Here is a 27,456-nt window from a genome sequence, read left to right on the forward strand (position 1 = left end):
TTCTGTCTGACTGTACTGTTGTCTTTTAGTCCATGGCCGTACTGCTATTTGAAGCACCCCAAAGTTTGTCTTCACCTTACTTCTTAACAAATTTACAGTTACTTGTTGCTGGCTCGCTACTAGAGTACAGATTCCACACTCGATGTCAATTTTAGCTTTCGTCTGCCTCAAGAATTCCATACTCAGATTTTTAACAATAAGAAAAATGCACGTTACTGAAATAGACTCTATCTGGATTTGAAGCTGAGTCTGAAGATTTACACGTTGTGTTAGTGGACCAATTGCTCCCGAAACGGTGCAACCTTGAATTGGAAGTGATAAAACTTTGCATACAGAGGATATTTGCTTAAATAAACATAAAGATAAGACATTTATATTAGCTCCTGTATCTACAATGGTTGTTACTGGTATGTTGGCAATTGATACTCTTATGGAAGCTTGAACTTGTTCGTCCCTTACGTCATCATTGTCTTTCGTCTCAGTGACTGCTACTAGATCATCCCGTAAGTTTGTCTCTTTGTCATACCTAATTGCTTTAATTTCGTGTGGACTAAGGGACAGGGTGCCCCCATTCAAACCTGCAGCATCCTCTAGGAGGCTCAAAGGTGCTGCTTTTAATTTTCCGCTCGACGCTTACTTTCCTGCTGATTTATATTTCTTAAAGTTTCTTCTGTCTGGAACTGGTGTTGGTTTTGTGGTACGAACTCGGTTGGAAATGGATCTTGTTGTCCTGGTGTATTCGCTTGCGCATAATAAATTTGCATATTATGCTGGCGTTTAGGCTTTAGACTTCCCGAAGGTCCATTCGCTTGTTGCGTGAAGTGTATATTTTGTGGTTGAAAGGTATTTTGCTGTGGCTTGTGTTGATTGTAACCGTTACTGAAAGGTGTACGTTCGTCTCCACCTTGATTATGCCATTTATTTCCTTTCCACTGACGATTTGAATCGTAAGACTGATCGTTTTGATAATTACCGTTGATCGGTTACGTGTTTCCATAATGCTGGGGCTGTGTATTATAATGTGCATTTCCGTACTGAGGTGGTGACGAATTATATGCTGGATTGTATCTCTGGCCGTTATTCTACTTATTTTTGTATTTACTGTTTGAGTACGTAGGGTGTTTATTTTTGAAACCGTTGTGGGGTTGGTACTGGCCGTCACTGTGACGCGCTTTCGCTCGGCCACCATTGTTGCCCGCGTATTCTGTATTGTGCTGGCCGCCAGCACTGAAGTGGGCGTTGCCAACATCAACTCTAGCGTCCTCATAAATCAGATCTAACGAGTCTAACACAGATAGGAAAGTGTCCGTATCGTCCTCAGACACGTTTACTAACTCTGATCGCAATCGGTAGCTTAGTTTTCAGAATCATAATAACGTCTTTGGCAGTGATCGGCGAAATACTTTTCAAAATATCTTCTCAAACTACCGCGCTTACTGTTAAACACTTCGGCGTTGTAAACCTCTTTTTTCAGGCGCTGCTGCACACCAGAACTCCAGAATTTAGCGAAAAACATCTGTTCAAACTCTTTGTAACATTTAGAAGAGACGACCATTTCGGTTCCCCCTAAGGCAGCATCGCCTACGATAAATCCAGTAAAGAATTGAATTCGCTGGCGGTCACTCCAGCTATTCGGGAAAATTCCTGAAAAATTTCGGAGGAACACTATAGGATGAATTTCTCTTTTCTGTGGGTGAAAGGTCGGAAAAACACGATGTTTGATCACGCTTTCTTCCTGCATCAAACTGACAAAAGTGGGTAGGCCGGTACTCTGGTTAAATTGCGCTTCTATAGAACTATGAGTTTGAGCGTTATCGAATGGTGAACGGTAATGTACCTGCTGTTGTTCATTACATCGTGGTGAATTATTCCACTCTCCTGACACGGGAGGTGGGGAATTTTCAACTTGACATTTTAGTGTACGAACTTCATCGACTATCTGTTGACGCCATTCAGGTAAATCTTGAGCTAACGTTCGTCTTATCTGACCTAATTCTGACATCACCGTGTCTCCTGTTTTTCCAGGGGCTGCCAATATTTCAAAGGTCACGTTTTTGACAGTTTCCCTGAGTTCGTTCTTGACCTTGTTTTCTATGAATCTGTCTTTGTTTTTAATCCACTCTTGGTAGTGGTGGGACAATGCTTCAGCATGTGCTTTAACAGTATTCTTTATTTGATCCTCTACATTAAGAGTCTCAGTCTGTTTGGAAAGATCATTAACAACATTCTCGATCGTGTCTACTGCGGTTTTAACTCCCTTGACCTCATCAGAGATTGCAGTATAATCTTCTTTTAAGGTCGCAGCTTGTTTTTGATATTCCATCACTTTTGAATTTATCTCTCCCTTGGCTGCTTCGATTTTTTCATCTAACCGTTTTGAAATATCCTCTATTTTTGACTCTTCTTGTGTGTCAATTTCTAGCCTCATGGTCGTGATCTGACTACTGATTTGGCTTTAGACATTACCCAACAGGGTATTTAAATCAGCTGTTATGTCTGCCTTTAGTTCGGCCTTTACCGAATTTAACCGTGTATTTAGGTTATTCATCTCCGTTTGCAGATCTGTTTTTACTGAATTTATGTCTGCTTTTACTGAATTGCACAAATTTGTAAGGACCTGATTTTTATTATGCCCTCTTTCGGCCTTCTCTTTTTCTTCGCGGTCCTTTTCATCTAATTTTTCCTGCTTTTCACGCTCCTGTCTTTGCGCTTCTCTCTGTCTTTGACTTTCGAACTTGCGTTCCATTATTGCTTCGATCATTGCGGCCAAGTCATTTTTTTCAAAAGCGGGAATAGTTTGCACACTAGGACCGGCTTCTAAAACTTCGGTCGAGGCTGCTTCTGCCTCCGCTCGTGTACCTATCGCGCGTGATCGTAATGGATAGTGAGGTCCATTCGCATCACCGCTGTCGTCTGCTTTTGTTTGTGTCCGCTGTTTACCGTCAGCCATGTTCATTAATGTCAAAATGCTACAGATATTGTTTGTCACTGCCGTCAGTCGTTTGTCTGTCACGTAGTGCTATGGCTTACTGGGGTCTAAGATGAAATTTTAACTCTGGGTAACAACTGACGTTCATGTACGCCAAGAAGACAAGATGGTTCCTACTAATTACAAACAAATGAAATATCACACGTTTTACCAGTTTCGAGCGTAGTTATCCGCCATATCGTAATTTTTTTTATACACTGACAACAATGGTACACTTTCACTGAATTTAACTACATAAGAATGGACTATGGACAAATTTAAATAAAGCTGTTTCAAGGCAAGGAAAGACAGGTTTACGTTCTGGTCAGCTCGAAAAATGCTACGTCACTACGAAAGCTTGGCTACTGCGTATAAAAATTTGACTTACTATGGCTGTCTTGATGGTGATACGGCTGGATACTCGCGTTTTTTGGTAATTTCATCAATTGTTCTTCTGAATTAATTAAAAGGTTTTCCCACTTCTCTTCCTCGGTTGAATTGCATCCACATGAAAAAATGAAACAATTATTAGAACAAGCACTGAAAAATTTTTAAACACCTACATGAAATGACTTTTGATCAAGTTCCTGTTCGGGCGCCAAGTGTGGCGTTGCTCTTTGGGGACGAAAAGAAAAAGAATTGTTATTTTATATATATATTTTTTTTTTTAAAAAAATGTCGGAAAAGTGAATATTTTGATGGCCACTTGGCAACAGAATCAGGGATTGATTACACTATTATAATAACATACGTTGAGCATTAAATACCTGAATAAGAGCAGCATATTGATATATATATTTGAGATCGTTCGGAAGAAACATTAACATTTCTGTGCATTTTTATAGTCGCGATGAAGTCATACCCGGATCAACACTAAGGGACCAGAAGATTTATAAACTTTAAAAGAACTACACAAAAAAGTTGGTTCAGAAATAATAGGAAAACGATAATTTACCTTCTGCCTCATGCTGCGTTCGGCCCATCAGCGTGATCGTAATTTCTGGTGATGAAGTAACACAAAATAATTATAATTCAAGTAAATGAGGAGATGGAAATCATCAAAGTTAATTTACTAAAATAAGCACACTTATCTGTAACACACCTTTTTTTTAATGCTACGTACCTTTTCATATTAAATTACAATAGATGACCATTGTGGTTAAATACTTTATACATAACAGTAAAAATGTGCACTTGATGCTGTCTGTTCGTAATCAGTTACAAGAAACTACATGTTTTCTGATTGAAAAAAAATAACATTTAGCATATTCACTCAATATTTTCACATAGAATATAAAATACAGTTGCGGAACGCAGCAAGTCCGCGTCCGCCTTTCATAGAATACAAACAGTAAAAGGTGAGGCGCCAAAAACCTCATTTGTCTTGTAACAGCAGAATTCTTTTTTATACCATTAATCGATACATGTACATAGAGATTTACAGGCACCGCGCAAGAACGGCAAAGATAAAGAATAATAGACTCTGTCGCTGCTATGCGATGGTTCATTTCTTTTACTTTACAATTGTTCGATAACTTTAGGCCATCAGGCATTTACTATTGAGCGTATATTATTGTTTGTGAGGCGAAAATTACTAATATTACAGGATCTACACCATACTTAGTCCGGAACCCCGGCTCAACAGTTATTACTGACCCCGCACTGCGCAGAACGTACAACAAAAACGCTTTCTGTTGTTCCAGCACCATTTTTACCAGAACAGACATGCTAATGTCAAACTTTAAGTGATCTGATGTCGTATTTCTATTCGTATATTAACGTATAATACAGTCAGTTGATGAGGAAGTATTTTAATCAAGATTGGCATTAACATGTCAATGCCAATCTTGATTAAAGTATTTGCTCCTAAACTGACTGTATGATACGTCAATATACGAATATAAATACGACATCAGATCACTTGAAGTTTGTTCTTGTAGTAATTCATTTCTTTATATATTTTATTTTGTCAGTCAGATTAAAATATTTGCCCTTGTATCGATTTTAATATAAGAAAACGAGCACAAATTACATCTCTTAGCAAAGTAGGCCTGTGCCATATCTTTTTGTCAAGATCTTTGTTGCATGCAACAGTCGTATAGAACACGCTGGATGCTGCCAAAGTTTCGCTGTCACAGTGTAAATCAATATAAATTGTGTAAAAGTGTGGGAAGTGATATTCCAACTGGCATCAAAACTGAGGCACACACATGGACACTAACGAAAAACGCCGCCGATATTGTCGCAGTACTTAAAAAACTGAATTTACATCCATAGCGCCAGATAAACAACAGTCATGGCAGCGTGTTCCATCATCTTGTCAGAGAGCCAGCACCAAGAATTATGCTAGAAATAGTGATGTGACTTCCGGAAACCATCTGAAGATGAACCTGAAAAGGTTCGAAAACCGGTTCATGGAATAATAAATAATTATTCAAAAAAGTGATTGGTTGCAGTTTTATGTATTTACATGCGAATAATCTGATGGATAGATCGAGTAAGTAATGAGGGAGCATTCGCGTGGAATCATTTGAAGAGGGCAGGGCACATGATGACACATGAATAACTGTCTCGCAATGAGGGAGGGGTGTAGTGTGAGCAGCAAAAACTGAGACAAACAATGAATATCGTAAGCAAATGGATGTAGGCTACAGCAGTTATTCACAGATGAAGAGTCCTTCGTGGGATATAGTGAAGAGCTGCATCATTCCAGTCTTTGGACTGCAGACCACGAAAACAACAATAACAACAACAACAACAAAAGACTAGAAGATAGCAAAAGGAAAGCTGAAGTTTTAAATTTCGCATTTAATGACTAGTTCACGCATGAGAATCGTACAAACATGTCGTCGTTTGACCATCGCAATCACCTATGTACGAAGGACATATTAATAAGCATCCCTGGTGTAGAGAAATAACGGAAGGATTTGACACCAAAAGAGTTACTTTTTCGGATGGAACCTCAGTTCGGTATTACAAAAAGTACCCTGCAGCGTTGGGCGCTACTCTCCTCGCATTCATCGCGAGTCTCTCGCCCAGTGCCACAAGTCCCAAGGAAGGACCTGCGAGAGCCGCGAGTGGCTCCTGTATACAGGATGAACAGTAGTGAAACGGAAAAGCTGCAGAGACGGATTTCTGACCTGAAATGGAAGGAAAAAGATCGTATGAACATGTGTCTGGAAATGGTCAGTGCACTTTCAAAGACAACAAACTGCCCAGAACACAGATCAGAGCTGCATCGCATCCACGTCACAACACATGTTCAAAGTGGCCTCCATACGCTTGCAGGTGACAGAGATAGTGGTGGTTTTCACGCAGGATGCACATAATCGTACTCTGGCTTACACTATGTTGGTGGGCCACTTACCTGGAGCCTGTACTGGGGTTCGTCTCAATGTCCCGTAGAACCTGGTCCACCAGATCTGGTGTATGCACAGCCCGCCGCTTCTCTGCACGTTCATCTATCTGTAAGGACCCTGGACCTCAGAAGCGCCCAAAAAGCACTTGGAATGTCGTGAGAGATGGTTGGCGTCTGTGAGAGTACTTGCTGTGGGATAGCCGTGCTGCCTCTCGGCCGTTTCCGCCTCCTTGGCTGTACAGAAACACTGTCTCTGCCTCTTTCTGACATGAATACCGGACCATTCTGCTGCTCACATTACACTGCGTCAGTCACACAGCCTACAACGACCACACGGTACGTGGTTAGAGGCACTTTCATTCGTCAGCGCCATCTACTGTGGCAACGATGCGTTTCCAGACACATGTTCATAGGATTTATTTTTCCCCGTTTCCAGTCAGGAATCCGTCCCTGCAGTTTGTCCATCTTATTAATGTTCACCCCCTACAAGATGGGTAAAAGAGCAGACCCACAAAATTACAGAACAATATCTGTAATATCAGTCTGCTTCGGAATTCTTGAACATATTCTCAGTTCTTATACAATTAATTTCCTTGAGGACGAGAAGCTTATGTCCACGAATCAGCAGCAGTTTAGAAACCATCGCTCATGAGAAACTTAGCTTCCCATCTTCTGACATAATATCCTCCGAATCATGGGGGAAGGAAGACAGTCAGACTCTACATTCCTAGATTTCCGAAAATCATTTGACACCGTTCCATATTGCAGACTGTTAACGAAGGTATGGGCATACGGGATAAGGTCCAGGGTATCTGAGTGACTGGAAGATTTCTTAACTAACTATATGAGTACGTTGTCCTCTACGGCGAGTGTTCATCAGAGACGTGGGTGTCGTCAGGAGTGGCCGAGGGAAGTGCGACACGACCGCTGTTGTTCTTTATACACGTAAGTGGCCTGGAGGACAGGGTGGGCACCAACACTCGCCTGTTTGCTGATGATGCTGTAGTATGCGGTGACGTGTCGTCATTGAGTGACGAATACAAGATGAGTTACACACAGTTCCAGCTGTCGTGATGAATGACAGATAGCTGTAAATGTAGAAAAATGTTAAGTTAACGCAGACGTGTAGGAGAAACAAACCCACAACGTTCGAATACAGTATTAGTATGGCGCTCATTGACACACTCAGGTCGATTAAATATCTAGGCGAAACGTTGCAGAGCTACATGAAATGGAACTGAGGACGCGAGGATTGTGGAAGAGAAGCCGAATCGTCGACCTTGGTTTATTGGGAGATTTTTAGGAAAGTGTGCTTTATCTGCAAAAGCGGCCGCTTGTAGGACACTACTGCGACCTATTCTGGAGCACTGCTCGAGTTTTCGGATCTGCACCAAGTTGGATCAAAGGAAGACATCGAAGCAATTCAGAGACGGGCTGCTAGAGTTGTTACCAGTAGGTTCAAACGACATACAAGTGTTAGTCAGATGATATGGAAAGGCGAAGTTCTTCTGTAGGAACACTAATGAGAACATTTAGGGGACCGACATTTGAAGCTGTCTGCAGAGCGATTCTGCCAACCCTCCACCGTCTACCTTACTGCGGCTTGCGGATTATTTACGTAGATGTCGATAGAGTCCGCCCTCATGAAGCATGGATGAATATAATCGTCTTTATGTTATGCTGCATAGCTTTTGTGAAAGACATTTTGGTGTAAGACCACAAGAAGCTGCTCAAACCTTATATTATTCTGCGTTTCGTTTAGAAATTAAAGACACTGTTTGCCAGACTTTCAATTTTTGTATTGTGCGTATAACGGGTCTACAAATTTAAAACAGATTATTATTTAGAATTATTGTGTTCTGAGCGGGACCTTCTACATTCACACGTGTAAACAGTTATTCAATACGTATTAATATAGTAGCCATGTGGTATACACTTTGGCTGTGATTATTCGAATAATTTCATTTTGACGATGTACCTCTCTGAACACAGCAGTGCCAGACTAATCTTATAGATATTGTTCGAAGAATGAAGATTTATATGGTCGTACTTGCTGCGAGAGCAGTTGTCATACTGGAATGAAATTGAAGCTGCCTAAAGAACTCGCGATTATGAGAGACTAGCTTCTGGCTATCCTTTTGGAAGCTCTTGGGTTTCGAGTTTTTTGTGGTAAGGTCTTATGGAACCAAACTACTGAAGTCATGGGTCCCTAAGCTTACGCACAATCTAACTTAAACTAACTTAGGCTAAAGACCACACACACACACACACACACACGCACACGCACACGCACACGCACCCATGCCCGAGGGAGAACTCGAACCTCCGACGGGGGGAGCCGCGCAGACCGTGACAAGGCGGATCAGAGCTCTCGGCTACCCCGAGCGGCGTTTCGAGTTCGTCATCCTCTCTGATTCAAGACGAGCGCTGCAACTATTAAGAAACCTCAAAAGCGGAAGATTCAACTGCCCCATAGCAAATGGCGCCATGAATCTGATACTGCAGATCACAACTAGGAAGCAGGAAGTTACCATGTGCTGGTATTACCACTGAGACGTTCATGCCGCTGATAGAGTAGAGAAGACACCCAAGGCAGCCGTCTCTGACTGAATGGGCAGTCGTGTGGAATTACCAGCTACACTTTCTTTAAACGTTAGTAAATCAACGATCAGGAAAACTGAGCACAAAACGGCATGAAACCTCCAGTTACGAAGTTAACAATTATGCTAGTAAAGAACCCGGTGCTGATTCCGAACTTCCAGCATGAGAGACATCGCAGCTCCAGAAAGTTAATATTGAACCATCGCTGTTAAGAAAGCTTCTACGAGGGTGGTTTTAAAAGTTCTCGGAATTACCACGAGAAGTGAGCGCTGTCGCAACGAATTGTTGACGTGATATTCGTTGGACTATTGCCTGTAAACACGTGCCTTGTCAATGCTCTTGGAAGAGAGCTGTGCCAATGACGTGACTCTGTTGTTTTTCCCGCGTACTGATTTGCGAAGATGGAAAAGAATCGAGATTCGATCAGTGATTAAGTACTTCGTAAAGAAAGGTATGAAAGCAAAGGACAATCGTGCTGATTTCCATATTACACTGGGGGACTCTGCTGCTTTATATTCAACTGCTGCCAAGTGGACAAACGAATTTAAATTTGGTCGGGAGAGCTTAGATGATGATCCGCGCAGTGGTCGGCCAAGATGTGTCACTACTCCAGAAATCATTGCAAAAGTGCACAAAATGGTCACGGAGGATCGCCTATTGAAAGTGTGTAAAATTTCTCACGCTTGAGATGTCATCTGAAAGGGTATATCACATTTTAACTGAAAATTACAAATGAAAAAATTATCTGCAAAATAGATGCCGCGGCTCTTGATACTATACCAAAAACGCATGAGAATGGACATGTTGAATCAATGTTTGGCCCATTTTAGGAGAAACGAACAAGATTTTTTGCGCCGATTTGTGATCTTAGATGAAACTTGGGTGCATTGCTATACTTCAGAGACAAAACAACAGTCAAAGCAATGGAAACATGCTGATTAAAGACAATTCGTTCGGCGGGAAAGGTCATGGCATCAGTGTTCTGGTATGCGAAGGGGATTCTGTTTGTACACTCATGCTCATAAATTAAGGATAATAGGAGAATGTGGTGCCACACAACGTGGCATACACAAAACTGTCGCTAATAGCTTAGGCACATAGGGAACACACACGACACAGGTCTGTAAGCCCACGGTATTGGTGATAAGTTGAGAAAACCGTCCCGAAACACATGTGCTACAAAACGCCACGGTTTCCTGCGCATGTACCCCCACATCAGTATGGGATATGATTACCAGGCACACGTACACAGGTCGCACGATGGTTTGGCATACTCTGCATCAGGTGGTCGAGCAGCTGCTGGGGTATAGCCTCCGATTCTTGCAACAGTGCCTGGCGCAGCTCCTGAAGTGTCGTAGGGGTTTGAAGACGTGCAGCCATACGTCGACCGAGAGCATCCGAGACGTGCTCGATGGAGTTTAGGTCTGGAGAACAGGCAGGCCATTCCATTCGCCCGATATCTTCTGTTTCAAGGTACTCCTCCACGATGGCAGCTCAGTATGGCCGTGCGTTATCATCCATCAGGAAGAAGGTGGGACCCACGGCACCCTTGAAAAGATGGACATACTGGTGCCAAATGACGTCCCGATACACCAGACCTGCTACAGTTTCTCTGTCAAAGACATCCAGGGATGTACGTGCACCAATCATAATCCCACCCCACACCATCAAACCACGACCTCCATACAGGTCCATTCCAAGGACATTAAGGGGTTGGTTTCTGGTTCCTGGTTCACGCTAGATGAAAACCTAGCGAGAATCACTGTTCAGACTATACCTGGACTCGTCTGTGAACATAAGCTAAGACCACTGTTCCAATGACCATGTACTCTGTTCTTGACACCGGGCTTTACGGGCTCTTATGTGACCATGGGTCAGTGGAATGCACCTTGCAGGTTTCCGGGCGAATAAACAGTGTCTGTTCAGTCGTCTGTAGACTGTGTGTCTGGAGACAACTGTTCCACTGGCTGCGGTAAGGTCCCGAGCAAGGCTACCTGCAGTACTCCATGGCCATCTGCGGGCACTGATGAAGAGATATCTGTCTTCTTGCAGTTTTGTACACTGTGGATGTCCCGCACTGTAGCCCTGGACACGTTTCCCGTCTGCTGGAATCGTTGCCGTAATCTTGAGGTCACGCTTTGTGGCACACGGAAGGCCCGTGCTACAATCTGCTTTGTTCCGCAGCCTCCAGTCGCCCTAGTATTCTGCCCCTCATAACGTCATCAATATCTGTTCTTTGAGCCATTTTCAACACACAGTCACCATTAGCACGTCTGAAAACGTCTGCACACTTGCTCGCTGCACCGTACTCTGACAAGCACCAACACACCTCTGCGTATGTGGACTGCTGCCAGCGCCACCGTGCGACGACCGCAGGTCATATTCACGGCACGGTCATACCCCGAGGTGATTTAACCCACAAACCGCCCACAAGAGGCTTGTTCCACCATGTATCAGTATTGTCCTTAATTTATGAGCATGGGTGTGGATTATGTCGCCACTGGGCAAACTATTACTGGAGAATACTGACCTCGTATGCTAACCTCCTGGACAAATTGCAACAAAAAATACGCGAAACAAGGCCAGGTTTAGAAAGGAAGAAAGTCATCTTCCATTAAGACAATGCGCGCCCATACACATATGCCGTCGCCATGGCAAAATTACACGAATTAAGTATGAATTGTTGCCAAACCCGCCTTATTCACCTCATATGGCTCCGTCAGACTTCCACTCTTCCCAAAACCGAAAATTTTTCTTGGTGGACAAAGATTCATTTCCTACGAAGAATTGATAGCGGGAATTGACAAACATTTTGCAGGTCTAGAAGAAAGTTATTTTCGAGATGGGATCAAGGCACTGGAACATTGTTGGACCAAGTGCCTTAATCTACAAGGCCACTACGGTGAAAAATAAAAAAGTTTCACTGATGTAAGTACTTTTTTTGTATTCCGTCTCGAGAACTTTTCAAACTACCCTCATACATTGTATAGGTGTGGTGGCATCACCACTGTGCGAAACCGGTGCAGAACAGGATGCCTGTCACATTACCCACAACGCCACGAACCTCCTACAGTATCTGGTCGCCATCCGATTCCTGTTTGCAGAGAGTATCACCATAAAAGACTTGAGAAGACATCACCTTTTATATACCTCTTTGCTAGACGAGGAGATCATCTTGTAATATGATTCTACTGCAGTTTTACGTACGTCTGTGGTGATATTTTATACCTGATACATGTATAGGTGTATGAGTCCTGCTCAGACAACAAAATGAAAAACCTAAGAAGAAAAAAGAATTCTGCCAGATAATGACGGTAATGTCAAAGTAGTCGCAGAATAACAACAATTTTTAGCAAATTGTGGTGGTTATATATCAAAAAGTCCTAAATATATTGATTCAACTTTAGAGTCCTTAACATCTGGATCTCTAGCGCCATTTCTGTTTCTGCTACCATGCGAGTACATTTAGATGCTAAGATACGAGAGGGACCTCAGGAAGTAGGTTACGCATGTCGACCCACACTAACAAAGATACTACCCGGTAATTGAATTTTTCTAAGTTTTTGTATTCGTGGTATGTGGAGTTAAGAACTCAAATACCCATGTCCGAAAGCGGTTCAATACAATTGTAAAAACGCTCGAGAAAATCGATTTTGAAATTTTTAGGGGACCAGTATTTCACTAAAATTAAGGGTTTCTAGCGGTGGCCCGTGTTGATCACTCAGTACCGTTGAAAACAGAAATCGCGTGATCGAATATCGCCATGGTCCTTTTTATTTTCGTTCCTTTTTCTTCGTTGAATTGGAATATCCTCATCATTTACTTATAGAATTCATCAAACATATTGTAATTAAATTATCTAGTCTTAATTCCTAATTATCGATATTTCATAAGATTGATAATAATGATGGCTTAAATTTTAAAAAGCGTTATAAAACTATTAATAATCTTTTATAAAGTATCTATAATTAATAATTTATATTTCCAGTGAAAGCTACAGTTTTGTGTCTGGTATGTAATAAGACACAAGAATATGAGGATTTTTTATGAAAAACTATGGTTAAATAGGTTTTAATTGGTTTATATTTGATGCATTTTATATTTAACAGATTAGGGATTCCAACTGAACAAAAAATAAAATGGAAAAGTAATTCCATAGCAAGATTCGAAGCAGCGACCCACTGATGACGCGATTGTCATTGTTAAACGCTACCGAATCAGGCAGGCGGTTCACTGTGAAAAGAGCCTTAATTTGAGAGAGTTACTGTAGCTCGGAGAAATTCAAAACCGATTTATTTGAGAATTTTTGAAAATTGCATCGAACAGTACGGGAAGACTGATGTTTCAGTTCTGCACTTCGTGCACCACGGATACGAAGATCACGGAAATCCGCTTGCCGGGCGGCCCCCTGCTGGGACCACTGAGCAACAGGTGTGGCGCGCTGTCAGGGGCGAGCGAGGACACGTGTAGCGGGCGGTCCCCCTGCAGAGCCGCTTCTGCCGCTGCTGGGACAGCTGCGGGTGGAGTGGCGAACCGGCTGGGGACGCACCGCACGGCTTCAGTGTGCGGCTCAGCAAGGGGCGGGTCTTTTGTCATCGAGCAACTGAACGATGCGTAGAACGCACCGACCGCTATTTACACGGACTTGGCGATTGTGTTCAGGAGTGGTGTCAAGCGTTTGTATAACTTTTAAATGTAGCGCAGAATTCAGTAAAAGTTATTTTGCCTGCCGTTATAACGTAAACTTACCTTTTAAAGTCCCGTCGTACATCTACAAGCGCGTCTGTAGTCTGCAAAGCACAGTGAACCGCACTTCAGTACGTGCTTAGCTTTGTCCAAATGTCAACCCCAAACCCACGATATTCTCTGAACTGGGGCAAAAGCTTAATAGTGGCGCCCCCCCTCTCCCACCCCCTATCAGCGTTTGAGATAGGACGTCAAAAATTGAAACGAAATCAATTTTTCAAAAATACGTCAATTTTGTGGCGCATATCTTTCTGAAGAGTTCAATATATGAAACATATATCTTGGAGGAAATGTAGGATTGGTCTCAAGTGTGCCAAAGTGCAATGCCACGCCTCTCCATGCAGCATTCTTCTACCACACGTCACTGTACTTCACTCTATTGAACTGAAACATGTACACACATCAAAAAAAGTCTTACATCACCTCGGTTCCGAGGGTTCGGAAGTCTGTACAGAAAATTGGAATGTAGATCAACAGAAACATCATTTCCGCCCTTTTTATTGCTCATGAGAACCACGCATAGCATGTTGTACCACCATACAGCGAGACCTTCAGAGGTGGAGGTCCAGATTGCTGTACACACCGGTACCTCTAATACCCAGTAGCACGTCCTCTTGCACTGATGCATTCCTGTATTCGTCGTGGCATACTATCCACAAGTTCATCAAGGCAATGTTGGTCCAGATTATCCCACTCTTCAATGGCGATTCGGCGTAGATCCCTCAGAGTGGTTGGTGGGTCACGTCGTCCACAAACAGTCCTTTTCAGTCTATCCCAGGCGTGTCCGATAGGGTTCCTGTCAGGAGAACATGCTGGCCACTCTAGTCGAGCGATGTCGTTATCCTAAAGGAACTCACTCAGAAGATGTGCACGACGAGGGCGCGAATTGTCGTCCATCCAGAGGAATGCCTCGCCAATATGCTGCCGATATTGTCGCACTATCGGTCGGAGGATGGCACTCACGTATAGTACAGACGTTACGGCACCTTGCTTGACCACCAGCGGCGTACGCTGGCCCGACATAATGCCACCCCAAAACAGCAGGGAACCTCCACCATGCTGCATTCGCTGGACAGTGTGTCTAAGGCGTTTAGCCTGACCAGGTTGCCTCCAAACACGTCTCCGACGATTGTCTGGTTGAAGGCATATGCGACACTCATCGGTAAAGGAAACGTGATGCCAATCCTGAGCGGTCCATTCAGCATGTTGTTGGCCCCACCTGTACTGCGCTGTATGGTGCAAACATGGACCTCGCCATGGACGTTGGGAGTGAAGTTGTGCATCATGCAGCCTATTGCACATAGCTTGAATCGTAACACGAGGTCCTGTGGCTGCACGAAAAGCATTATTGAACACGGTGGCGCTGCTGTCAGGGTTCCTCCGATCCATAATCCGTAGCTAGCGGTCATCCACTGCAGTAGTAGTCCTTGGGCGGTCTAAGTGAGGCATGTCATCGACAGTTCCTGTCTCTCTGTATCTCCTCCATGTCCGAACAACATCGCTTTGGTTCACTCCGAGACGCCTGGACACTTCCCTTGCTGAGAGCCCTTCCTGACAACAAAGTAACAATGCGGATTCGATCGAACCGCGCTATTGACCGTCTAGGCATGTTTGAACTACAGACAACACGAGCCATGTACCTCTTTCCTGGTGGCATGACTGGAACTGATCGACTGTCGGACCCTCCCCCCCCGTCTAATAGGCGCTGCTCATGCATGGTTGTTTATATCTTTGGGCGGGTTTACTGACATCTCTGAACAGTCAAAGGGACTATGTCTGTGATACAATATCCACAGTCTATCTTCAGGAGTTCTGGGAACTGGGGTGATGCAAAACTTTTTTTGTGGTGTGTATATCGTTTGCTTTTAGTACCAGAACAGAACTTACAAGACATCCTTGTCGACAGTCATTTTACGAAGTTTTGCATGCAAAAATGAAGTTCGATACTGTTGTCATACTGAATTTACGTAATTATTGAGAAATCACTTACGTAAAATATTGCCTACAATGCAATTATTTTCCCATTTGACAAATAATAATCCTTATGACAGAATTTAGGCAGACTAAACAGGGTGCAGCTGACATCACAAGGAAAGCCTTCTCGAGGCTCAACTGTTGCTGTGTTAATTCAAAGACACTACCACCATACTTTATGTTTAACTCGAGTCTGATTTTGCTTTACATGATTAACTGTGAAATGAATTATCAGTAGCTCGCCTTTTCACAAGCAGTGGAGGTGAGAACATGGTGTATAATTGCTTCCACAGCATCCGCAGTGTCACATGTTATTCAACTAGACCATACACGCCATAATGTCTAACTTCTGAAACCATTCTACAAGCAAGATGATGCAACTTTCGCAACACCATAAATTTCTCTGGAAATATCTTGCATGCACGGCTGCTGTTTTCATGACAAGATTTATTACTGCAGATGTACTAATTACTGTCGTCTTCTCCATGAACTGCATGTTAGCAGAAAATATAAAAGTCATGAAGAGAAAACGGTCTCAGTGAACCACTGTTAGCTGGCTATGTCCTTTACTTCTACCCATCTGCTGTACACCTCGTTCCAAAGACTGGGAGCTCCATAAACGGAAGTGACAAGGCCTTCCTGTAAAAATGGCGTTCCAGGAACGGAACGGCAAGGGAAAAAGCTTGATAGTTCACAGCCCTAATGGCTTCCTACTTTCGTTAGATGAACCCTACACCTTTACTTACAATAAGTTATTGGTTTCTCTGGAAGAAACCAGACTACACTAATGTACGAAAGTGTGTAACACTGAAATAAAATTTTCAGCTATAAGTCATAGTCTACTTTTAGGTCTCTTTCCTCATATTCATCTGCAAGTAACCATCAATAAATAATATTAGATGTATATATAAAACTCCTTAAATGTAAAAGCAATGCTTTTCCATTGTACATATTCTTTATTTTCTTTGAATATCTGAAAAAGATAACGTATGCCCTCAGGAATGCATTTGTTATTCAATATTTTATTTCCATCTCAAATTGCTGTGAGTATAGCCCCTATTGGATTAGTCGATGGAACAGCAAATAATTTTTGAGAAACGTTAAAGTTCTGTTGTGTATGTGAAGTACGGTTTTGTGCCCTCACAAATAATTCCAGAAGTGTTTACATCTCTTAACTGTTGTTGACTCTTCTTTTTCGGAAATGGTATAATGACTTTCATATTTACCTTACATCCGATTTACGAAAGCAAATGCTTTATGGACAACATGTGTAAGTAGGCTGTTTAGGTTTTTATGTTGGTAACGTCACCTAGCGCTCTGTATGAAAATCACTGGCTGTGCTGTGTGCAGTCTGTGGCTGGTTTGCATTGTTGGAATTTGCTATTGTAGTGTTGGGCAGTTGGCTGTTAACAGCGCGTAGAATTGCGCAGTTGGAGGTGAGCCGCCAGCAGTGGTGGATGTGGGGAGAGAGATGGCGGAGTTTTTAGAGCGGATGATCTGGACGTGTGTCCATCAGAGAGAGTAAATTTGTAATACTGGATATCATGAACTGATATATATATATATATATTATGACTTTTGAACACTATTAAGGTAAATACATTGTTTGTTCTCTACCAAAATCTTTCATTTGCTAACTATGCCTATCAGTAGTTAGTGCCTTCAGTAGTTTGAATCTTTTATTTAGCTGGCAGTAGTGGCGCTCGCTGTATTGCAGTAGTTCGAGTAATGAAGATTTTTGTAAGGTAAGTGATTCATGAAAGGTATAGGTTATTGTTAGTCAGGGCCATTCTTTTGTAGGGATAATTGAAAGTCAGATTGCATTGCGCTAAAAAATATTGTGTCAGTGTAAGCACAGTCATTTATAATTTTTCTAAGGGAATATTTCACATGGTCATCTTCTTCCTTCCACCGGAGAATGTAACTCTTAGACCTAAATCTGGACTTGCAATTCCCCTATGAAATGGTTTATTCAAATCGTTAAGATATAATATTATTTATTTGGCAAGACCTTCTCTTATCTTTTTGAATTCAGATTGTCATTTTGACGTCCTGACAAATGCTCTGTTCGATTTCAATAAATTATTCATGTGAGAATCGTTAAGTGCTTGCCCTTTCACATCTTTAAAATAAAATTCTATTATGAGTAGATGAGCTTTCAATTGTTTTTTGGACTTCGCTACTGGACAATATTTTATTGCATCTATTTTATGTGAATTCTTTCAGTCATGCCCTACAGACATAATATCCTTTCTTATGGGCTATTAACACATTGTCTACACACATTGTAATTTACGAACTTACTTCTGCATCCACTATTTTATCAGCTGTTGCGATAAATACTGGTAGTTATGTGTTTAATTCTAATGCTGTACTGCTAGCATTTTCCTACAAATAAAAATGCAAATACTTTTGTGATTCAGGTACTGATGACATCTGCCAATATTCTGTCATTCAGTCCGACCTAGCTGTACATCATAAATCATAAAAGTTTTGTAACAGTTGTTTAAATTCTCTGGACGGTCAGTTTCCCATTTTACTATTTTGTTCAATATATGAGCGTCTATTACAACCTGAACCACTCCATATTTCTTACTCACTGTTCCCAAGGGATTATTGTACAGACCACAGCTTTGCTCTACTATGCCTCATTCCATCATCTTATCACTTTATTTTTGTACTTCTTTCTTCTTCGAAATAGAAATTGGAAACGGATGAATGAAAACTGGTTCGTATTCTTTGGCATCTACCTTGTGTTCAAATCCTTTTACTAATCTATATGTATCAGAAAATGCTCGTTCATTGCCATTAACACCTGATGTAAATCCTGCTTTTGTGTTACTACCAAATCATTAATCGGCTCCACTATTTTCGTTAGCTCATTTATTTTGTTCTCATGATCATCAATGAGTCTTTCATTGTACTGCTGTGAACCATGACCTAAGCGGTCTTTTGTCCTAGTGTACTTTATTCTTAATGAATAACTCTGATTTAAGTATCTTCCACTTAGCTCCTCAAAAGCTATTTGGAGTTACTTGTCATTCACTACACATTTTATTACTTTTTTATTATGCTTCACCAACCACTCTATCCCAAAAATCACTTAGTTTGTTAGTTACATGCTTTATGGACCATTTGGACGATTCTTTTATCAAAGTAATGTGGACTGAGTCAGCTTAGAATATGCATGATTAGTGTTGACATTTAGGAATATATTATCATTATTATTGTTACCAGCTCTACTGAAGAACTTAATTTTCTTGCAACTACCAGTTTTTAATTAGAAGTTGGTCAGTGGAATAGAATGAGTAGTTCAAGAGAACTGATTTGAAATTAGATTTAAAATCAGCTTTGCTGCCTTTCAGACATTTTATGTTCCTGGGAAAATGATCAAAAAATGTTACTTGTGCATATTGAAGTCCTTTCAGAGCCACTGACAGCTTTAACAGTGGTCAATAAATGTCATATTTACCTCTATTGTTTACTGTTCGCTTTTGTGCAATCAATACTTTCTTTCTAAGTATGAATTACCCCAGAAAATTACTCTGTACATTATAGGGGAGGGGGTAAAATTGCAAAATATGTCAGAAGGTTGATAGGTTTGTTTCTAAGATTAAAAATTACATGAAGAGCAAAAGTAGCTGAACGTAATTGTTTGAGAAGCTCAGTAGCATTTTCTTCCAGTTCAAGTTTTCATCAACATGTACACTCAAAAATTTAGAGCTTTCTATTCCACTTACTGACTCCTGATCATGCACCACATAAGTGATTGTTGTGACTGTATTTCTTGCACAGAACTGAAATGTGGTGTCCTTGCTTTTGAATTTAGGGAGAGTCCATTATCAGAATTTTCAGAATTTTGTTTACCAAATCATCTGTTGCTTTTTATTTAATGGGATGTATTATGATACAAGTATCGTCTACAAAACACCAGTTTTGATTCAGTACTTAACTCTCGTATAACTAAGAATTCATCGCTAAGCCATTTACAATGTATTTCAGAATCTGTTATAAACTGTTTCTTGATAGTTTCCCCTACTTTTCCAGTTGCGCCAACTAGTTAATACCTACAACAGGTATCGCTACTATTCCTACTTAGTTCCTTATTGTTTCAAAACATGCATTTGACATCGGGCTAATTTGCATACTTGGGTCAAGAAAAACTTGTAAATTATTCTTGTAGTCATTTAATGATATTGTTGTCTGTGTTACGCTTACTAAAGACTTATTCTCATTATCTTCTCTAAAAAAAATGCATTTCTACTGCCAGTTAACTCCAAGATATTTAACTGCCTTTTTAAATGTTGACTTATCTGGAGGTCTTGTCTACATTTTGCCTCCTTACTTGCTTTCTGCTTATGCTGAATTGTCATATCTTCACCTGTTTCTGATTTGGTAATCTGTTTGTTCTCTACATCTGATAGTTTCTGAAATTCTTTGCTTCGTTTATTCATACTTGTGGAGATTACTGTTTCATTAGTAGTGTGTACAGGGTCATACTTTTTGTGTCTGCACATTGCACAATTTGTTGTACAATCCAGCTTTAACCTGATAAATACTGTAATTGTCGTGGCTTTACACCTGAATCATTTCAGAACTATGATTATTATCTTCAAAAGTTTCATCTTTATTTGCAGTTTTCATTGTCTGAGACTATAATTATTTCTCCATCACCATGCTTCTCTGTTACACACCCTACATCTCCCCTAATATTTTGTTTTATTTGCACTAGGTAGAACTATTATCAGATCTGTTCCTCCTTTGTTTAGTCTCTTGTCCTTCTCTTTCCCCTACTCTCTGAAACTGTTATACACTTGACCACATTCCTAAACTTGTCCATTTGATGCATTCTACTGTCACAAGAAGCTCTGCCATGCCCCTTCTTTAGCAACATCGACGAACTTCTGTATGATTCTTTATTTCTCTTGTAATACTATTCTTGTTATTACCTTTTTCTCACTTTCTGTGCTATTGTAATCATCTACTGTTTTCACTTGTTCTTCACCCCTGCTCTTTTGCCGATCTTTACCACAAGGACTGCTACTCGCTTTTGGAACATTTGCCCCACGTATTACATATCTGAATGTTTTACTTTGATTGGACCATTTAGTTCTTTGCACACTTGACAGGTCAGGTGCAGCATTTAGTTTTCCAAATCATTCCTCTGTTAATGGATAAGATACCGTGGAACATGGAGAAAACTTTGGCACGCAATTAAAAACAAAGGGCATGTAAAGCACAGTCAATGAATTGTGTTACTTCATGACAGTGCACGCCTCTATTCTGCTGGTCTCATTTACGAAACTATTCAACAGTTCTGGTGGGAGCAGCTGGATCACCTTCTTCACTGGCAGTATCTTTCTATGAGGAAGGCATAGAAAAGTTAGTTCCCCTCTATGATAGATGTCTGAAGAAATGTGGCAGCTATGCAGAAAAATAGTTTAAGAAAAGCTCTCTCTTCTCAAAATAAATTTTGGTTGGAAAAAATCTTTTTATGAGTTTTCTTCCAAATCATTTTCCAGGCATCCCTCATACTAATCTTACGGTCCTGATGAATTGATTCGAATTTGTCTTCTGAAACTCCTTCAACATTTATGACGAATTATTCTTCCTGGTCTTGTGGAAGATGACGTGGAGGGCTTCCAAAGTGTGTTACGGGAGTTGGAGTGTGACAGTGACGACAAAGTGTGGTAGGAACAACAATCAGTTTATTTATCTATATCCTTGGTCACAATGAAGTAGAAATTACGATCATGAGTTATCTGGTTCCCAACATGACGGGTAAGGCAATGGCAGATGAAGATATTGGGATGAAATACGGGACTGCAGTGTGAATAGTGATTATGGAAAATACATAAACACCTGGAATGGTAGACATTTTGGTAACTACATACGTAGCAGAGGTAATAACAGAGACGTTTATAGGTATGACAGAGATTCAGGAGTGCAGATTATGGAGGTGCAATCAGTTAATCCAAGGAACAATGTGTGTACACAGAGTCCACCGACATATGACTGACAATTTCAGTCAGCAGCTGACTGTATACTGAAAATATAATGAATACTAGCTATGAACAATTGAATGTGTTGAATTTTGAAGATGTGATGTAGCGTTTGCTTGGAGAGATACAGGAAAATATAATTTCTTTGGTGAGTCCAGTGCTTAAAATAGATGTTAATGGACTTATTTTTTCGTCTGTTCTTGATATGTATAGCACTGGATTTGTGTTGAGTGAGGTGCATTTTAGAAGTATGAAAGTGTAGCTTCATGGCTTACAGTGGACTAAGGTGAAGCGGGCTATCTTTGGAAGCAGTTTTGAAGCTAAGACACAGGTGTGTATCGAATTTTTGTGTCAGGGTGAGAGATTTTCTGTGAATTTTCTGATTGTGCTGAAGCTGGCAATTGATGTTATTTTAAGAGCTGATTATTTTTGTGTATGCATCAAGCAGCAATGGACGTGATTGGTGGTGACGTATTACTGCGGAACATATACAAGAAGACACAGCAGCGCATAGAAGAGCTGTGTGTTGTAGTCAGGCAGCATGTTAGTTGCTATTGGTTATGGCCTCATGATGGGTGGAGAAACTTTAAGTTATCACAAGAGGAAACTGTGACCACACTTCGTTCACATTGCATAAAACTGAAATTCCATGTGAAAATTAGACAATTATTTGCCTTATCCATCCTGGTTTAGCAAATTTTAATGTGCTGCCCATATTCAAAAACCACATGGTGGGTGGAACACTAAACTTCCCAATTTTAGGCGAGCTACATTAATTTGCATTAGCCAAACTGATAGAATTTATATAATTGTAAACATAATTCTGATTCTAAATTATGATAGAAGCTGAAGAAATGAGACATTTCTACCGAAATATTAGCACTGTCTTAGTGTGATGCAAAGGAGAGTAGAATATATGAGTTCCTTCTTGAAACCTCAGTTAAATGATTTCAGTAGCCAGTTCCAAATGATCTCACAGTCTCAGGCAAGAGGTTCTTTCAGCTATAGAGAGCTGGAATCGTGGACATGTAAGATGCCAACTACACGTAACTCATTTACGACTATTTTCAGATTACCTTCCTCAGTCGTTTACAGGTCCTTGTTATGTAGAGGACAATAAGTATTAAGATAAAAATGAGCAGATTGAAATGATACCTACTCACCTACCAAACCACATACCTAAAAGATCCTCTGGGTTCCAAATCTTGTAAGATAACCCAACTTAACAGCATTCCCATTCCAAAAATAAAAAAAGTGTCCTGAATACGAGAGAAAAGCCTTGCGGCTCCATAGTCATCGCAACTACCTTACGACCTTATTAAGTCAACTTGGTGGGAGCTAAGAATAGCTAAACAAGCCAAGGCAGTTGAACAGCAAGCACGCTAAGGTACTCATGGCCAGAGACGGATCATCAGTAGTACTCTCAAGACAAGTCCATAAAAAAGCGTCTACGTTTCGGGAAAAATGCCAAAAATTCGAACACTGAAAATGAAAACAACATGTCCTCTGGGACATCTGAACTCAATCCTCTCCCACTAGTATCTTCCTCCAAAGAAAATGGTTATCGTGCGTTTTTAGACAGGAAATTTTCGTAGGAACCTAAGGGTTAAATTTCGCTCATGTGCGTTAAGTGCTCGCTGTCAAACTATGTGGACTGTGATGGAACTGAAAAGGACGTACACATATGTGTGTTTTGTCGATAAACGACTCAGTGCTCGTATGCAATTTCTATACCTTTTCTTAATACATTCTGTATCATTTGTAAAACTAAACGCTGCAGTTGTTATATCAGATTTATACAGCGAAAATAGATTACATTTTCTGTCTTTTAATACATATTTATAATTTTGTTTAGTGTAATTTTCCTCATTTTTTGCAAACGGTCCAATTTTGGCAACTATCTCTCAAACCGCCAAGTGTAAGGTTCTTGAAAATAATTTTCATGGTAACGTTTAATTATAGTTTCTAAGAGTTAAATGTAAATCGTGCATAACATAGTAAAGAAAATATTACAGACTTTTAAAACTGAAATTATTAATATTTTTACATCAGAAACAAAATGGGGTACCAGTTTTGGGCAATTCCCTCTAAACACTTCAGTCTTTACTGTTACAACCCTACACATGACCAAAACATCCAAGAAGGATACTCCACAGCCATCTTCCATTTCGGTGGTAAACTAAGGCAGGCGGCCGTGTTGCGCCACGGTGCTGACTGAGCTGCCTCTGCCTGTTGCAGGGGGCCCACGTGCAGCCACGACTGTATCCCCATGGAGCGCAGGCTGACGCTGGTGGCTGCGACCACGCTGCTGGCAGCCATCGCTCTCGCCGTCTCGCTGGGCGTCCTCTTTGTCAAGTGGCAGCACCAGCCCAGTATGGCCACAAAACTAAAACAAGCCTAAACAAAGCTCTGCGTGTGCCTCAGCTGCTGCTGCTGCTGCTGGTGGTGGTGGTCTTAACACAGGAGTACGATAGCGAATTCTCTGTCACGACATCCTCTGGCTAGAGTTATAAGGACCCGTTCCCCGCATGGTATTCCTATGTGTTGTCCAGAACTTAACACAATCTATAAAACTTCTGGCAAATATCCTTAGACTGTATAAGAACCACACAAAATTTCGTTAAAACATCACATGCTCCATACATTTATTGTAAATTTGGAAAAAATCAAACCTCTGATACAACCCACTTAGTTTAACTTTTGAAGTCATAAAAACAGCATACACGATTCACTGGCAAAAATTCAGTATGTATAAAAATGTGGCATAACTAAGACTCTACAAGTAGATGTAGGTGCAGATACAGATGTAGATACGTAGAAGTACTCTAACTAGAAACGAAGTCGAACTCAATAAGGCGATGCTGAGGAAAATAGTCCAGAAAATGAGACACTGAAAGTAGCAGAGGAGTTTCGCTATTATGGCCGTAAAATAACTGATAGTAGCCAAAGTAGAGAGTAGAGAGGATATAAAATACAGACAGGCAATAGCAAGAAAAGCTCTTTTAAAAAAAGATATATTTGTAAATATCTGCCATAAATTTAAATGTGAGGAAATATTTTCTGATTGTATTTATCTGGAGGTTACCAATATATGGAAGAGAAAAGTGGTGATAAAGAGATCACTCAGAAAGATACGGTTCTGTGAAAGAATGTTGAAAATTAGTTGGGTAAATCGAGTAGCTAATTAGAAGGTATTGACTTGAATTGTTGGGAAAGAAATGAATGGCACAACATGACTAGAAGAAGGGAGTAGTTGGTAGTCACCAAAGAATATACAATCTGGTAATGGTGAGAAATGTGGGTGTTAAAATGAGGAGACTTTCTCAGGATAAGCTATCGTGGAAAGCTGCACTGAACCACTCTTCAGACTGCAAACTACAACAGCATTACACAATCAAATTTCTTGACTGGGCAAAGTCACTGCCAAACTGGGTCTTTCAAACTTAGCCCTGACAGTGGGCTCCCCTACAGGTCAACTTCTCCACCACAACCAACATCCTAGAAAGAATGCCCCTAACAAGGTGGCACAGTTGTTAACACAATGGACTCGCATTCGGTAGGATGACAGTTCAAATCCGAGTCCAGCCATCCTGGTTTATGTTTTCTGTCATGTCCCTAAATCGCACCAAGTAAATGCCACGTTGGTTCCTTTGAATGAACATGACTGATTTAGTTTCCCCTCTTTGAAACAACACTACCTTGAGCACTATCTGTAATGACCATGGTGTCAGTGGTATGATGAATTTTAATCTTCCTTCCTTCCTTTTCAGAAAAACTATAGCAGATAACTATATACTGTCGGGATTCCGATCAAACTCTTGAGTGAGCTTTCTTAAAAATTACCATAGCAAAGATCGCTTAATGGGGCTATTGAACATATACAAAAAAGAGTCGCACCAATGGCCCCAGGTATTTTTAATCAAAGTAAGACAGACAATGACATGTTGGAACACCTTTACTGCAGACACTCGAAGGTCGACGTCAATTCCCCCACAAAAATGTACTGACAGTGGCCAGAACTATCTTTATTTATCATACACATAGGCAGCCCAAAGAAAAGATTAGACTAATAAAGCACATACAGCGTGCAGAGAGGCGTTTACAGTAATTCTTACCACTGCGCGGAGGCCGAGCACCGATACTTCTGTGTGAAATCAGGACAGCTGTTGGAAACCTGTGATGCACCTTCTATGCTAATAAAATATTATTAGAGTTCACAGTTTTTACAAGCAGTTGTTTCTCTGCGCTAGCCTCGGCTACCCCTCATTCAGCTCCGTCGTGGATTCTAACTGACGTCTGTCCAGTTAGCGCAGTGGTCGCTCGCTCAGGAGAAGGTATTAGAGAGCCTGGCGCCACGGCAGGTTGCTGGCGAACAGGGAAGGTCGTCGCTCAGCGTGAAGTGGTCTCACTTCAGCTGCTGAAGTATTCTCCATCCCACTCTGAATTCTACGATGGTCCTTGGTGACCAATCCGCGATGTACCCGTGTCAGTAGTCGTGTGGTCGGTTGATCCCCTCCCTAACACCTGGTACATTTGTTCAAAAATGTGTGTGAAATCTTATGGGACTTAATTGCTAAGGTCATCAGTTCCTAAGCTTACACACTACTTAACCTAAATTATCCTAAGGACAAACACACACACTGATGCCCAAGGGAGGACTCGAACCTCCACAGGAATCAGCTGCACAGTCCATGGCTATAGTGCCTTAGACCGCTTGTGGTACGTTTGAACACCCTTAAATGCCTCTGTATTGAAGAGGCAAGTGGACCCCAAGAGGACCTGTGGCTGGCTTCGATGTTGGAGTTTGGTGCTGGCAGCACCCTGTGGTGTGGTGTTGTGAGAAGACAGTCAGTTTCTCCATCAGTAGACGGAAGGTGGCGGGCAGCCCGAAGTTCACCCGTTGAACACCATCGTCTCAAGTGCATTGTCGGCTAATTCATAGACTGTTCTGTAGTTTATAGGACACAGATTCACTGCAGCACCGTAATAATGGAATCATGTGTTATTATTGTGAATTCCATTGATCCCAATGATCACCTAATGACGAGAGTTGGAATGCTGGAGTATTTAAAATTTCTGTGTCCATTCCTTTCTCTATACTCTTATGTAAGAGACAGGTTTCCGTGCACCATGTCTTACGACCTAGCGAATAGGCTCGTCTTACTGTACTTAATTTTCTTTCGCAGTCTTATTTCCGCTGTATGCCTATTCCCACTCAGCACATGGTGTGGTAACGTGTTGACTGCCTAACCCATTTGTGGCATACTGGCGTACTTCCTAATTCCGCCTCTGTCTGTGGCACGACTTAATTTTCCTGTGGTAATTTTTATGAGTTGTAATAAAATTTTCTAATTTCCCACCCCTTTCTGTTCAGTGCTGTAACACCAGGCTCTGCATGTGCATACAAGAGCAAGAAACCCTATTGGAAGGACCCTCCTCCAGGAACTTCCCATTGCTTTACAGAGTGTCGATGAGGGCACATATGGACAACTTCACTGACCAGAATTTCATTGCATCATGGGCTAAAGCCGACTAGTCGCCTCAGTGGCTAACATGTGGAACTACTATTTGGAAAAATTTGGATCAGAATCCGCATTGGACAACATAATTTAAGTGCTCTGCACATTCTCAATGATCACTTTTCCTTAAATATTTCGAGCCCATTTATCTACTCCTTTCTCCTACAGCACTCTTAACCTCTGGTGACCTCATCATCGACAGAAGCTTTGTTTCTTATCTGGGAGGGTGTCTCTGAGGCAGAACTTTCAGAGTAAAAGATTATCCCTAACCTATGAAAGTTCTAATTT

At 41.2% G+C, this 27,456-nt stretch overlaps 1 protein-coding gene across 1 annotated transcript in view; it reads left to right on the top strand.

The window, feature by feature from the left end:
• The window catches only part of LOC124553837 (neprilysin-2-like), a 271,201-nt gene that overhangs the window by 94,726 nt on the left and 149,019 nt on the right, over window positions 1-27,456 (top strand). Inside the window, exon 3 of the mRNA XM_047127825.1 lies at window positions 23,888-24,021. Within this exon, the coding sequence (XP_046983781.1) occupies window positions 23,888-24,021 (134 nt within the window). The remainder of the gene's footprint in view (window positions 1-23,887; window positions 24,022-27,456) is intronic.

Source organism: Schistocerca americana, chromosome 11 (assembly GCF_021461395.2).
Source record: "Schistocerca americana isolate TAMUIC-IGC-003095 chromosome 11, iqSchAmer2.1, whole genome shotgun sequence".
NCBI lineage: Eukaryota > Metazoa > Arthropoda > Insecta > Orthoptera > Acrididae > Schistocerca > Schistocerca americana.